Source organism: Nannospalax galili, unplaced genomic scaffold (assembly GCF_000622305.1).
Source record: "Nannospalax galili isolate Female #2095 unplaced genomic scaffold, S.galili_v1.0 scaffold786, whole genome shotgun sequence".
Classification (NCBI taxonomy): Eukaryota; Metazoa; Chordata; class Mammalia; order Rodentia; family Spalacidae; genus Nannospalax; species Nannospalax galili.
In genome coordinates this window covers 838,270-853,050 of record NW_008355774.1, presented here as the reverse complement: position 1 = coordinate 853,050, position 14,781 = coordinate 838,270, and the positions used below count along the sequence as shown (strand labels likewise).

The 14,781-nt window shown below is 45.3% G+C and overlaps 2 protein-coding genes and 1 pseudogene across 2 annotated transcripts in view; 1 reads left to right on the top strand and 2 right to left on the bottom strand.

Moving 5' to 3' along the window:
• Nucleotides 1–8,489, bottom strand: part of Traip (TRAF interacting protein) — a 29,949-nt gene extending 21,460 nt beyond the window's left edge. The window contains exon 1 of the mRNA XM_008853165.2: nucleotides 8,258–8,489. Coding sequence (XP_008851387.1) covers nucleotides 8,258–8,355 — 98 coding nt within the window. The 5' untranslated portion in view covers nucleotides 8,356–8,489. The remainder of the gene's footprint in view (nucleotides 1–8,257) is intronic.
• LOC115067695 lies at nucleotides 1,000–1,099 on the top strand (annotated as a pseudogene).
• A 1,257-nt stretch (nucleotides 8,490–9,746) lies between the features above and the next one.
• The window catches only part of Camkv (CaM kinase like vesicle associated), a 15,364-nt gene continuing 10,329 nt past the window's right edge, over nucleotides 9,747–14,781 (bottom strand). The window contains exons 2-11 of the mRNA XM_008853160.2: nucleotides 14,237–14,345; nucleotides 13,989–14,120; nucleotides 13,766–13,840; nucleotides 13,415–13,553; nucleotides 13,162–13,282; nucleotides 12,937–13,012; nucleotides 12,711–12,847; nucleotides 12,471–12,549; nucleotides 12,156–12,243; nucleotides 9,747–11,702 (exon numbers count right to left, since the gene is read on the bottom strand). Of these exons, the coding sequence (XP_008851382.1) occupies nucleotides 11,115–11,702; nucleotides 12,156–12,243; nucleotides 12,471–12,549; nucleotides 12,711–12,847; nucleotides 12,937–13,012; nucleotides 13,162–13,282; nucleotides 13,415–13,553; nucleotides 13,766–13,840; nucleotides 13,989–14,120; nucleotides 14,237–14,331 (1,530 nt within the window). The 5' untranslated portion in view covers nucleotides 14,332–14,345 and the 3' untranslated portion in view covers nucleotides 9,747–11,114. The remainder of the gene's footprint in view (nucleotides 11,703–12,155; nucleotides 12,244–12,470; nucleotides 12,550–12,710; nucleotides 12,848–12,936; nucleotides 13,013–13,161; nucleotides 13,283–13,414; nucleotides 13,554–13,765; nucleotides 13,841–13,988; nucleotides 14,121–14,236; nucleotides 14,346–14,781) is intronic.

Genomic DNA, 14,781 nt, shown 5'->3' with positions numbered 1-14,781 from the left:
AGCCTCGGCTCACAGAAATTAAGGAAAGATGGTCATGGATAGCCTGAGCTAATAAAACTAAAAATAACAGAACTAAAGCTGACACATATGTAGGAGTTAGACAACATGATTTGTTTCTTTTTTTTTGGGGGGGGGTGCTAAACCCAGGGCCTAAAGCATACTAGACAAACACTACCAGTGAGCCACATACCCAGCAAATAGCATACACTTTGTTTGGAGACAGGGTCTTATCTGTAGCCCAGACTGGCCTCAAACTTATGACAATCCTCCTGCCTCAGTTTTTCAAGTGCTTAGATATAGGTTTGAGTCACCATGACCAGCTAAAAACATATACTTCATCAGCCAATGAGTCAAAGAAGAAATCACAAGGAAAATTAGAAAATATTTAGATATAAATGAAACTGAACATACAACATATCTCATGTGTATGAGATATAGTGAAATTAGTGCTAAGGAAACTGATAGATATAAATGTATACATTAAAAGACTGAGAGAGATGGCTCAGTAGGTAAAGATGCCTGCCACTAAGCCTGACTACTTGAGTTCAATATCCAGAATCCACACATCAGAAGAAGAGAATCAATTCCCACAAGTTGTTCTCTGACCTCCACATATACACAGTGGCACATGTGCACCCCCCACCCCACAAAATAAAATTTAAAAATTTTTAAAAGACTCCAGCAGGGCATTATGGGGCATGCCTGTAATGTCAGCACTTGGGAGGCAGGAGTGTGATGAGTTTGAGGGTAGCCTGTCTTAAAAATAAACATATATAAAGGGGTGAGGGAAGGATCAGAGAGAGAAGAGAAGAGGAGAGGAAAGCAGGGGGAGAAGACAGGACTCTCATTAGGATAAGCTATTACCAAAAAGAACAGAAAATAAGTCTAGTTGAGGATGTGGAGAAATTGGAGTCCTTGTGTATCACTAGTAGAAAGTGTAATATGGTACAGCCACTGTGAAAATAGTACAATAGTTCCTTAAGAATCTAAACATATTGCCCGCTTTGGCAGCACACAGACTAAAACTGGAACGATACAGAGATTAGCATGGCCCCTGCACAAAGATGACATGCAAATTCGTGGAGCGTTCTATAATTTTGAGCACTCTTGAGAAATCCAAATTGGACTGGGAATGCTTCAAGGAGGAAGAAAGGATTGGTGAAGAACTGGTCATCCATAATCGAGGGAAAGAAGGGTACAATAAACAGAAAGCTTTTCTAGACACAAAGTTTGAAATCAAGTGAGATCTCAGGCTGAGCAAAATGAAACCTTGACATGGGGAGAATCAGTAGCAACTTAATCCTGTTGACAATATGACCTTTTCTGTGTCTGTGAAATGTTTCCAATGTCCATCATGTTTCCCAGCAAGACCTTTATTCTATGTTGAAGTTTGGTTTATGTATCTTCATCTAAGGTGGTTTCATTCATTTTACTTTTTTAAAATTTATCCTTAAAAAAAATTATCTGCCGGGCATGGTGTCACACGCCTTTAATCCCAGCACTCGGGAGGCAGAGGCAGGCGGATCTCTGTGAGTTCAAGGCCAGCCTGGTCTACATAGTGAGTTCCAGGACAGCTGGGGCTACAGGGAGACCCTGTCTCAAAAAGCCAAAAAAAAAAAAAAAAAAAAAAAAAAAAAAAAATCCTTAAGTAAACATCTAGAAATCAGGGAAAAAAAAAGCTAAACACAGAATTACCAAATGACCCAGTAACTGAATAAATACCTGAAAGAACTGAAAATGGACTCAAAAAGATACTGGTACATTAATGTTTCTAGGAGCATTATGGACAATAGCAAAAGGTGGAAACAAGCTGGGCACCATGGCATATACCTTTAATCCTAGCACTTGAGAGGCAGAGGCAGGTGTATCTCTGTGAGTTTGAGGCCAGCCTGGTCTATATAATGAGTTCTAGGCCAGCTGGGGCTACAGAGAGACCCTGTCTCAAAAAGACAAAAAAAAAAAAAAGTTATCAATCTTTAATTTTTATTTTATTATGTGTATCTGTGTATTTCTCTATGTGCCTGCAGAGGCCAGAAAAGGGCATCAGATATCCTGGTTGCTGGAATTATAGGTAATTGTGAATCATCCAATGTGAGTGCTGGGAACTGAACTTATGTCCTCTGCAAAGAGCAGTACCTGCCTTTAACCCACTGAGCCATCTCTCCAATCATTCTAATAGAATCATAATATTTGTTCTTTATTGACAAGTTCATTTCAGTTATCATATCAAGATTCATCTATATTGATTATTGCATGTTCCTGAATTTCATTTTAATGTTGGATACTCTAGTTTATGTACATATCACATTGATGGTTGTTTCCACCTTTTTTCTTTTCTTTTTCTTTCTTTGTCTTTTTGAGGCAGGGTCTCCCTGTCACCCCAGCTGGCCTAGAAGTCATTATATAGACCAGGCTGGCCTCAAACTCACAGAAATCCATCTGCCTCTGCCTCTCAAGTGCTGGGATTAAAGGTATGTGCCATGGTGCCAGCCTGTTTCTACCTTTTGCTGTTGTCCATATGTTCCTAGAAACATTGATGTACCAGTATCATTTTGAGTCCATTTTCAGTTCTTTTAGGTATTTATTCAGTTGCTGGGTCATTCAGTAATTCTGTGTTTAGGTTTTTTTTCCCCCTGATTTCTATATGTTTATTTATTTAAGGATAAATTTTATAAAGTAAAATGAATGAAACCACGTGAGACAAAGATACATGAACCAAACTTCAACATAGAAAAAAGGCCTTGCTGGGAAACATGATAAACACTGGAAACATTTCACAGACACAGAAAAGCAGCAACCAGGAGATCAGATGCCCTTTTCTGGCCTCTGCAGGTACTGCACTCAGGTGCATACACCCACCATACAGAAACACACACATAGTAAAATAAAAATTAAAGATTGATAACTTTTTTTTTTTGTCTTTTTGAGACAGGGTCTCATTATAGGCCCAGCTGCCTAGAACTACGAAGACCAGGCTGGCCTCAAACTCACAGAGATCCGCCTGTCTGCCTCGCGAGTGCTGGGATCAAAGGCCTGGCCCAATTTTTTTTTTTTTTTTTTAAACTGGTGTGGTTCAAGGCCAGCCTGATCTACATAGCAAGTTCCAGGCCAGCTGGGGTTACAAGGAGACCAAAAAAAACCAAAAAAGACCAAAAAAAAAAAAAAGTAATGGACCAGGGATAGTGGAGCACACCTTTAATCCCAGGACTCAGGAGGTACAGACAGGTATAAGTGGGAGATTTAGCTCATGGGTAGAGTATGTAGTTAATGTATCCCAAGCTCTAGGTTCAATCTCTAGCACTAAAAATAATAAAATGATGTTTGAAACTAGTCTGGGGAACATATAGAGACCCTGTCACACACACACACACAAAACACAACAAACAAAAAAAAACAACCAGCTGTGTTAAAATAGTATGCCAGCTTCCTCAAAAGCTAAATATAGACTCTCCATATGTCCTAGACTTTCTGCTACCAGGTATATGTTAAAAAGAATTGAAAACCGGGACTCAAACAGGTACCTGTACAGCAATGTTCATAGTAGCATTAGTCACAGCAGTCAAAATATGGAAATCCCTCAAAGTCTATCAACAAATGAAAGGATAAACAAATATGGTGTTTTCATATATACAATATTGGCCACAACAAAAATGAAATTCTGATACATGCTATGACATGGATGAATCTTGTAAACATTATGCTAAGTGAAATACATCAGACTCAAAAGGACAAATATATATGATTCCACCTATATGGGATCCCTAGAATAGGAAAATTTAGAGGCAGAATGGTACAGTAGAGGTTCCAGGGACTGAGAGGAAAGGACATTGAAGAGTTATTATTTAATGGTCAGTGTTTCTCTCTGGGTGATGGTAAGTTCAAATAACGGTGCTGACGGTTATACATTGTTCTTAATACCACTGAATTCTAGACCTTAAAATGGTTTAAATGGTTAATTTCATGTAACATATACCATAATGTTCTAAGAGTGAGCCAGGCCAGGCATGATGGTACATGTCTCTAATCCTAATCCTTGATAGTCTGACACAGAAGACTAAACACAAAGCCAGGCTGCCTACACAGTAAGATACTGTCTCAAAAAACAAAACAAAGAAACAAACTGTATTAAAGGCATGGTGGCACATGTCTTTAATCCCAGTACTTGGGAGCCAGAAGCAGGCAGATCTCTGTGAGATGAAGGCCAGCCTGGTCTACATAGCAAGTTCCAGGCCAGCTGGGGCTGCAGGGAGACTCTGTCTCAAAAAACAAAACAAGGGGGCTAAAGAGAGAGCTCAGCAGTTATGAGAACAGGCTGCTCTTGCAGAGGACCTGGGTTCGATTCCCAGCACCCACATGGTGGCTAACAACCATCCCAACTCCAGTTCCAGGGACTCCAATGCCCTCTTTTGACCTCCGCTGGCATTGCACATGGGTGCACTTACATGCAAGCAATACATGCATACACATAAAATAAAAATAATTAATAAAAATTTTTTAAAACTTGCCTAACAAGCATCACACACAGACACACATCAAAATTAATTAATTAATTTAAAAAGAAAGAATAAAGGTGGGAGACAGGGAATGTAGAGCAGTGGTAGACTAGTTACACAGCATGAACAAGGCCCTAGGTTCAATTTACAGCTACAAAAAATAAATTAGAGGGGCTGGAGAGATGACTCAGCAGTTAAAAGCACTGGCTGCTCTTGCAGAGGACATGAGTTAGATTCCTAGCACCCACATAGTGGCTAAAAACCATCTGTAACTCCAGTTCCAGGAGATCAAACACCCTCTTCTGACCTCCTCAGGCAGTATATGACATGGGTGCACCTACCTACATGCAGGCAATAAATGCATACACATTAAATAAAAATATAAAAATATACATAAATAGATTAGGGGCTAGAAAGATGGCTCAGCAGTTAAGAGTACTTGCTGCTCTTGCAGAGGACCCAGGTTTAGTTCCCAGTACCATATGATGGCTTACAACTACCTGCATACATATTTAAATACATATATTCAGGCATACACATATATACATAAAATAAATAAATCTTTAAAAAAAATAAATCGGTAAAAGGTGGAGGCAGAGAAGACAGGAAGTATTCTGAGTAGTAAAATAAACAATAAGAATAAGAAAAAAATACCTATGCACCCATACTGATATAAGTAACTTGGGGCTGGAGAGATGGGTCAGTGGTTAAGAACACTGAATGTTCTTGCAGAAGACCCGGGTTTGAATCCCAGCACCCACATGGCTGCTAACAACTGTCCGTAACTCCAGTTCCATGGGATCCGACAGCCTCTTCTGTCCTCCTCGGGCATTGCACAACTTGGGTGCACTTACTTACATGTAAGCATAACACTCATACACATAAAATATAAATAATTAATTAATTAATTAATTAATTAAAAAATAAATGACTAAGTAAAGATTGATGAGATTAATTTCCATTCCTATTTCATTGTGAACTGGACCTAATGACCTGTTAGAATGTTGGAAGAAAAGAAAATTGGAAGAAAACTAGTAATTTTACAGTGGAGAAACTTGGAAGCTGCTAACTTAACCAAGTGATCTAGTTCAGTATCCCCAAAGATAAATCATATTGCTGTACTCATACACTCCTTGACAAGGTATTCTGAGAAGGGCACCTCACCACTAAGATATTCTTCCCCTAAATCCCAGTCTAATCATGAGAAAACATCAAACTTAAAACCAAGGGACATTCAAAGCCAGGCATGGTGGCACATGCCTTTAATCCCAGCACTTGGGAAGCAGAGGCAGGCAGATCTCTGTGAGTTCAAGGCCAGTCTGGTCGACATAGTCCATTCCAGGCCAGCTGGGGCTACAGGGAGACCCTGTCTCAAAAAGACCAAACAAACAAAACAAAAACTAAGGGACATTCTACAAAATACTTGATCAGTATTCTTCAAAAATGCCAAGGTCATTAGAAACAGAACAGAGGAGACTAAGGTGACATGACAATTGAATGGTAACCTGGAATGAATTCTGGAACAGTAATATAGGCATTAATGAAGGAAAAACTGGTGAAACCCAAATAAACTCCATAGTATAACAGTATTGTACCAATGTGAATTTCTTAGTTTTGACAATTGTATAAACATTATGTAAAATGTTAACACTGGAGAAGCTGTGCAAAGGGTATATAACTCTCTGTACTATCTTTGAGACTTGTCTGTAAATGAAAATTCCAAACAAAAAGTTATTCAAGCTAGGCATAGTAGCACATGCCTTTAATTCCAGCATCTGGGAAGCAGAGGCAGGCAGATCTCTGTGAGTTGGAGGCCAGTTGGTCTACATAGAGAGGCCCAGGCAAGCCAAAGTAAACAGTGAGACCTGTCTCACAGGAAAAAAAAAGAAAAAAAAAAGAAAAAAAAGTTTAATCAAAATACATAGGGAAGGGGAGGAAGGTCTTTGGATGTACTTTAGTGGGTAGAGTGCTCACCTAGCAAGCATGACGCCCTAAATCCAATCCTAGCACCACATAAGGCATAATGGTGCACACTTGGAATTCCAGCACTTGGGAGGCAAAGGCAGGAGAATCAGGAATTCAAGATCATCCCTGGCTACTCAGCAAGTTCAAGGTCAGCCAAGGTTACATGACACACTGTCTCAACTAAATAAAAGGAAAAAAAAAAGTACATAGGTAGGAGCTAGGTGTGGTGATGCATGCCTGTAATTCTAGCACTCAGGAAGCTAAGCCTGGAGGACTGCCATGAGTCCTAGGCCAGCCTGGGCTAGACAGCAAGTCCCAGACCAACCAAGACAACATTCACAGCAAGATTCTATTTTTTGTTGTTTTGAAGGAAAGAAAAAAAAAAAACAACAACAAAACAAAATGCACAAGGCCTAGGGATGTGGCCCAGTGGTAGAGCACTTGTCTTGCATGTACAAGACATGGGTCTGATCTCCAGTGCTATAAGAAAAATAAATTTTAAAAACCCATAGGCAGACCACCATGGCACACACCTGTAATCTGAGTGCCAACACACACACACACACACACACACACCAGAAACACTAAATATGACAGATTTAATCCTTTTTCTTCTTTTGGGATTTTTTAAAAATTGTTGGTGGTGGTTTTGTTTGTTTTTACACAGGGTCTCCCTGTAGCACCAGCTGGCCTGGTACCCCGCCTATGTAGACCAGGCTGGCCTTGATCTCACAGAAATCTGCCTGCCTCTGCCTCCTGAGTGCTAGAATTAAAAGTGTGGGCCTCCACACTTGGTGATAGATTGACCCTTAATTGCATCAGTAAATTGCACCATTTTAAGTGGTTGAAAAGGTTCAGTTAAATACAAAGATTAAATACCAGATTCTTTAAATCCAAAACATGTTTTTTGAGATAAATGTAAAGTATACATCCACAGGAAAATTCAAGGTGAGAAAAAAAAAAGGATGTTATAAAGTACTTTTCGTGGTAAAGTTGGCTCCTAGTTAGTTTAGTATGGGGCTCAGGCAACACTGGTTCATTTTTTTGTTTCTTGACACAAGGTCTCATGAAGTCCAGGCTGGCCTCTATGTAGCTGAGGCTGGCCTTAAACCCCCGATCTTCCTGCCTCCATCCCACTCACAAGTACTGGTATTATAGTCATGCAGCACTTTCTGACTAGCAACATTGGTTTAGACAAACCTTTGCAAGTAAGGGGTACCCAGCAGTGATCAGTGTGCCTCCCTGCTTCCTGGGGCCTTTTGCCCCACAAACCTTCCACTATCTCAAGGGCCCGTTTTGCCTTACGATCTCTTTTGCGGGAAGCTCTAAACCAGCCTGTCCACAGCTAAGGGAATCTTTCCCCACTCACTGTACATTCAACAAGATAGCTGCCTGGACCCTTTAATAGGAAGGCATGTCCTAGCCTTTTCACGTTAAACTAGGTTTGCTGGTGTGGCGAATACATTAGGATGTCTGACCAATGAGATGATTCTGGATAGAATCCATCCGAACCATCAAGTAAACCGTAACAGACTCTTCAGGATTGCCAGAAGCCAATCAGGTTAGTTTAGCTTAGTTTTTTGGTTTTTTTTAATCTCAAAGAACTAAAAGGGCTCGTCAATGGGATGAAAGCTCATCGCTGCTCAGGCTAATAATTTTAAAGCCACAGCTCTTTGCCAGGTTATCCCTCGGCTGTAATCAGCTATAGTTTCCAACTGGCCCGCTTGGACACCCGACACCCCAAGGCCTGAAAGCAGTTCCAAGGATAAGCGCCGGGGCTCTCCCCCGCTGTCACTCACCACTGCAGATGAAAAGTGTGGCCGCAGTGAATGGCAGCCACGTCACGCGAGTGATCGAAGAAATCGGAGCAGATGGTGCACAGAGCACGGATAGGCATGACGTCTCGACTCAAGCGGCTCAGGTAGCCAAGGAAACAAAGACAAGTCCTGTTTGGCGGCCGCACCTCCACGAATCCACTTCCTTCAAATTTGGCTCCACCGAGTGACTTCCGGTAGATACCGGAAATGACACCAAACACGGGTAGAAAGTCAGAATGCTTCGCTTTGATTGGGCAAACCCTCGGAGGGGAGGGTGCTGGACCAGGGGCTGGGAATTAGCGGGCCGAGGGCCCTGCAGAATGTGGGGACTGCAGCGGTAGCTCTAAGGAGTCTGCTAGTAGAGCGTGGCTATGGACTGGGTGCCGCAAGCTGAGCCCCTTTCCCTGCCAAACTGAGTGTTGTGCTCAAGTTAGAGCAGGCTCTAGGCTCTTCTTTATACACTTCGGGGCAGTCAAGTACACTGAGGCTGCAAGGAAATGGGACTATAGCGGGCTCTGGACAGTGATGGATCATTTGCAGGCAACCCACAGTTGCCAGAACTTTTGAAAGCCCCCTATTCTCAGCCTTCGATTATGGATGATCTTGGAAATATGAACACACATGTCCCAACCCATCAAAACATTAAACTACCCTTGGCTTTATCTAAGGTCCTTGAAATGTGATATTAGGACCAGTACACTAATTTAGCTCTTACCTCCCAGAATTCCTCATGCCTGCGACTGTAGGATTGTGATTTTAGAGGCACAGATGCTTCAAAGACCAGGAACTAACAAACCCTCTTTATTATTCCCACATCAGTGAAGTTATCTTTGAGGTCCTCCCTGAGAAAGCAACCCAGGTGAGTTCACCAAGGCCCATCTGAGCTGAAGAAAGTTTCCTTAGGAATTTTCATACTATTTTAACAGTATTACTCCCTCCTCCCCAGAAGAAACATACAGAACCCCATATTATAAAGCCTGCTCCAGCTGAAGAAGGGGAGTGAAATTCTTTGGGTCTATCTAGAAAGCACAGGTTATTCACAGGAATCAGGAGTCAACATACAGCACAGACCCTTTGTGCAATCCCACCCTCCCCCTAAATAAGGAGGCCCATTTTGGCCATGAGCAAGGTCTCTCCTTGTGATGGTTGGTCCTGGGTGGGTTCCAGCTCCATACACAAGACAGAGGCTCCTTGGTCAACAAGAGTTGAAACAGCAGCAGTTCTTCAGCTCTCAATCTAGGGGATAGTCCTGACTCCAACCAGAACGAATCACCCATATGGTTTTCTAGAATCCAGAGGATCCCTGTGAACATCATCCAGGAACACACTGGTGAAGATAACCTTCACTCTCAGCCCAAGCAATGCACTGAGCATCAGCCACTACCCATGAACCTGCTCCCAGCCTCTCCCCTCCCCAACTGCCTTCCATGGGCTCCTCCCCAATAGGACAGAGGAAGCAAAGGCAAGAGGGTGGCCAGAGGCTTTGCAGGGTGACGTTTATTTGCCAGGTTCAGCAGGCACACAGTTAGCCCACCAACCTTCACATACCAGAGCAGACCCACAGGCATGCAGGGAGAAGGGCAGGACCACCATGGAGTGCCAAGCAAAGGCAAAGACCAGCGTGGCTGCCTGTTCAGGCTGTAATGGGGTCTGACAAAGGGCACTTGCTAAGAGCCTCCCTCAGGGAGCTGGGGAGTCTTATTCTACTTCTTCATCCAGCAAAGCAACTTAACATGGCTGAGAGACACCTCTGCCTTTGATAGTAGTAGAAACAGAGGAAGATCCTCTCCATGTTATTGAACTGAGAACAATAAATTTGCCCCTATAAAGAGCAAACTCCCAAAGCAGACTATAAGGTACTGCAATGCAGAGGCCCCCTAGGAGGAAGAGGATTTTTAGCCTGGGCCTGCATGGAGTGACCATGGGTAAGGCCTCTTCTTGTGGTAGTGGCATTCAGGAAGACCATAGAAATATCATCCCTCCCTGTTTGGCTCAGGGTTAGGACCCAGCTAGGCTGGGGGACTCGGTTCTGACCCCGTTCTCTGTTCTCCATGTCTCACTGCCATATCCTAACACTTTCTCCTTTCCCTTAGAGGTTTGTAAGAATCAGGGTACTGAGCAGCCCACTACAGGACTCAGGAGGGCAAGAAGTAACACAAGGGTCTTCAGAAGGCCTACTCTGGAACAAAGATGGAAGCTTCTATCCTCCTATCCATTTTCTCTCCCACTTCTGAGGACTCTCACAGCTAACATGTAGTGCCCTCAGCCATGTGACCAGTCTTCATTTAAAGCATACTTAAAGCCTATATTTCTGCATCCTCTCTAGCAGCCAGTGTCTCCTCCCAGAGCAGTCTACACATCACAGGTATACACCTTTGTGTGCAGGAGCCTAACACTGCTGACAGGGCCTCGCTGGAGGACCAGCTCTCAGGGCAAGGCCACCCAATTTAGGGCCTAGGAAAGTATAGGACTTGCAGGGCCTGCCTACGGGGAAAGATGAGGCAGGAAGGGAAGGAAAAGGAGAGCAAGGACCCCCTGAGTATCCCTAGAGCAGCATCCCACAAGAAATAGAAACTGGTGAAGCTAGCAAAAGACAGAAAAGCCACAAGGAATCCATGCAGGGGCTGGGGCTGGCCCTGCCTCTGGCCTGCCCACCACTTACACACATCCTCACAGGAGATGAAACTGCTCTCCCATGGCCCCCAGACATGCCCTACTGGGATGAGGGAGCTTGGGGGAGAGAGGGCATCATGCCAGTGACTCTATATACAGTGAGAAGCCCCTCATCCACTCTCCCACCCTCTTGCCCATCCCTCAAAATCCCCAACAGGCTGCCCACTCAGCTCATTTCCTCCTTCCGAGACTCCTGGGCACAACCAGTAGCCTCTTCTCCTTTACTACAGGGTGGAGCCTGGCCTGTGGCACCCTCTAGGGCTGTGCTGTCCGGCTGGGCCATAGCCGGCTCAGGGGTGGTAGCTGCCTTTGCAGCCAGTACGGCACTGCTTTGGGTAGTGGGCACCGTGCTCTCTTCTGTGGCTGGTGTGGCTCTCCCATCAGTGGCTGGAGTAGCACTCCTGTCGGTGGCTGGAGTGACACTCCCATCAGTGGCTGGGGTGATGCTTCCATCAGTGGCTGGAGTGATGCTACCATCTGTGGCTGGAGTGACACTGCCATCTGTGGCTGGGGTAGCACTACGGTCTGCGGAAGCTATATTATCACCCTTGGCAGCACATGCAGCATCACCCTCTGTGGCCGCAGTAGTACTGCCCCCAGAGGCTGGGGCAGCTCCACTCACAGCTGTGGCAATGGCCCCACCTGCAGCCCCAGAAGTGGCAGTGTCTGTGGCTGAGGCAGACTGGGTTGCAGCTGTGCCAGATTGCTCTGGCGCTCGGAGCCGTTTCATGAGGGTGGTCACTCGAACAGCCTTCTGAAAGGAGAACAGCGAAGAAAGGCTTCTGGTGGGGCTTGCTGGATCCATTCCTTCAAAATAGTTAAACCCAATCCCCCAGCACTTGGGAGACAGAGGCAGGCGAATCTCTGTGAGTTTGAGACCAGCCTAGTCTATGTAGTGAGTTCCAGGCTAGCTGGGGCTATAGGGACACCCTGTCTCAAAAAAGCCAAAAAAACAAAAAAACAAAACCAGCAACAAAAAAAAACCTTTTTATAAGACCTTTCTATAGTGCCCCAGCTGCCTCAGACCTCCCAAGGCCAGGGATCCAGCTGCTTAGTACTCCTGTTTAAGATAAGAGCAGTAGCAATAGCCACAACTGATGGCCTGAGAAAAACTTGTGTGCAGCTGCTGGGAAGCAGTGCTCGCAAGAAAGTGTGGGTGCCAGAAGTACTAGACAATGGGCCAAGAAAGAAAGCCACCAAACCTTACCTTCCACTTGGCCCTGGCAAAGTTCTTTTCAATCTGGGCGCAGACACCATCCTTGATGTTTTTATCGGAAGCAGCATTACCAGAAATCCTAAAAAGGGGATCAGTGCATCTGATTTGAGTGGTATGAGCCTCCGCCAAGATTTATACAGTACTTCTTGCATGATCTGAGACTACCAGGCAGAGCCTCTGGTTTGGCCAGAGCTCTAGAAAACTGCCCCTGCCCTTGAGACCTTAAAAATGGGGTCTTCTGCTGTGAGAAGTCCAGAGGTCAAAGGAAACTTGGCCTCTCCTTCCATTCTGCAGGACCCTGCTCACCATTCATGGGAGATGGCCTCTTCTGCAGTGATCCGCTGGTCTTGCTCCACCTCCATCAGCCTTGTGACCAGGTCTTTGGCTGGGGACAAAGCCAGGGATGGGCTAGGCATGGGCGCCCCATCTCATTGTCTAGATGTGATGAATGGGCTGGGGAGCAGGAGTAGAATCCAGCAGAAGCTGAGGGCAGTGCCTCCCTCCCTACTGCCCTATACTTTACCCGCATGCTGGGTACCTCCTCACCTGCCTGAGAAATATCGTCCCAGTATGGAGAGTCAAATTCATAGTCACCAGCCAGGATCTTGCGGAAGAGATTCTTATCGTGGTTCTCATAGTCATCTTCTTCTACCTCCTCATAGAAGGGTGGGTTGCCTGAAAGCCTACATGGGGCAGGGTTACCCAGAATGGCCACAGATACAAGTCCCCACCCCACCTGGCTGCAAGCCCACTTATTTGTCCTTCTACTCACAGGATGTACATGATGACACCAATGGCCCAACAGTCCACAGGGCGTCCATACCGTTGTCGTCCTACCACTTCTGGGGCTACAAACACAGTGTCCATCTGCTGGTCAGTATCAAGCCTGGCCAAGTACAGTACCATCCATACCCACTTCCTGGGATACTTCTCCTCTACCCCAAAATTACTCCCTAAAGGCAGCCCTTCCACCCACCCCTAACCCATCCCTCCTTGCCCAGATACTCCGGGGTTCCACAGGGCTCCTTGATGAGGCCATTCTCTAGCTTAGCCAGGTGGAAGTCACTGATGACAATCTTCGAGTTCTTTAGCCGATTATAGTAAACTAGGTTCTCCAGCTGCTCCAGTCAAGTATGGTAGAGAGGTGGGCAGAAGATATCATGAGGACTTCAGAAACTGAACCAAGAGCCCAGTATAGCACTCACCCCATCCTTAACAAGTAATCCAGTCACTCTTGGCTCTGGCCTTACCTTGAGGTTCCTGTGCACAATCTTGAGTGAGTGCAAGTAGGCCACAGCCTCCAGGACCTGCCGCACCACGTTGCTCGTGTCTCTCTCCGAGTAGTAGCCCTGGTCCAGGATCCAGTCAAACACCTCCCTCCCCGTGGCCCTGAGGGACACCAGCCCCTGAGCCCGGCGTGGACAGGATCGGGGGTAGGGCAGGAACATTTGGGAGGGCTGCCTTGTATTAGGCAGCTGGTTGGGTAGGACACAGGGTCTTGGAACCCCAAGGGTTCAAAGTGGACTTTGTTAGCTACAGAGAGAGGGAAAAGAAAAGGCCCTAGAGACTGGGGGATCCTGAAACCTCAGACTCATACTCACAGCTCCAAGAAGATGAAGTACTCCTTGCGGGTCACAAATACATCTACCAGCTGCAGGATGTTGGGATGCTTCACCCTGGTGGCAGGAGGAGGACGCCCTGTCAGGGTTGAGTGAACCTCTGAGAGAGGATCTGGTCAGTACGGTGGTCATGGCAGACTAATTGGCCCTTTAAGCCCTTCCCTCCTACCTCCAATCTCACTCCACCCTCAGTCCTCACACTCACATCTTGAGGATGCCAATCTCATTCTTAGCTGCCTTCCGCACCTTGCGACCATCCCTCTTCTGGAATTTCTTGCAGGTGTGCAGTTTGCCTGTTGTCTTGTCCTTGGCTCGGAAGATTTCACAGAACTCCTCACTACAGCCAGCAGATACTCTACTCAGATCTGGCCTTAGTATAGGGTACACTCTATTCCTCCTTCCCCACAACCCTTGCCTACCCACCCATCATTGCCCAACAAGCCCAGCACTCACGTCTTGATGACCTGTCCCAAATCATATCTGTCAGTCACCTCCGATGGCTGGTTATAGTTCTTCTTGTCACCCAGAGTCACACACCCAAACGGCATTGCTAGGCTCTAAGCTGTGGGCAAGATAGGGTCTGATTCAACTATACCACTCTATTTTTCCCCACACATTGAATCTACTTTTGGGAGACCCCAGCCCAGCTCAGGCCAAGCCAGAGGCAGGGTAGGCAAAAACCTACCCTGTTTTTCTGGTCAAATATCCTGCCATTCAGCCTGGCTGCCTGAACTACAACAGCCCCTATTGAGTAAAATTGTACTAAGTTGGTGCATTAGGGAATAATTTTGCATTATATACACTTGAAAAGACTTAAAAATGTGTTTATTTCATTAAAAAAAAAATTTTTTTTTTTTTGGTCTTTTTGAGACAGGGTCTCCCTGTAGCCCCAGCTGTCCTGGAACTATGTAGACCAGGCTGGCCTTGAACTCACAGAGATCAGCCTCTGCCTCCCGATTGCTGGGATTAAAGGCCTGCACCACTACGCCCGGCAAATA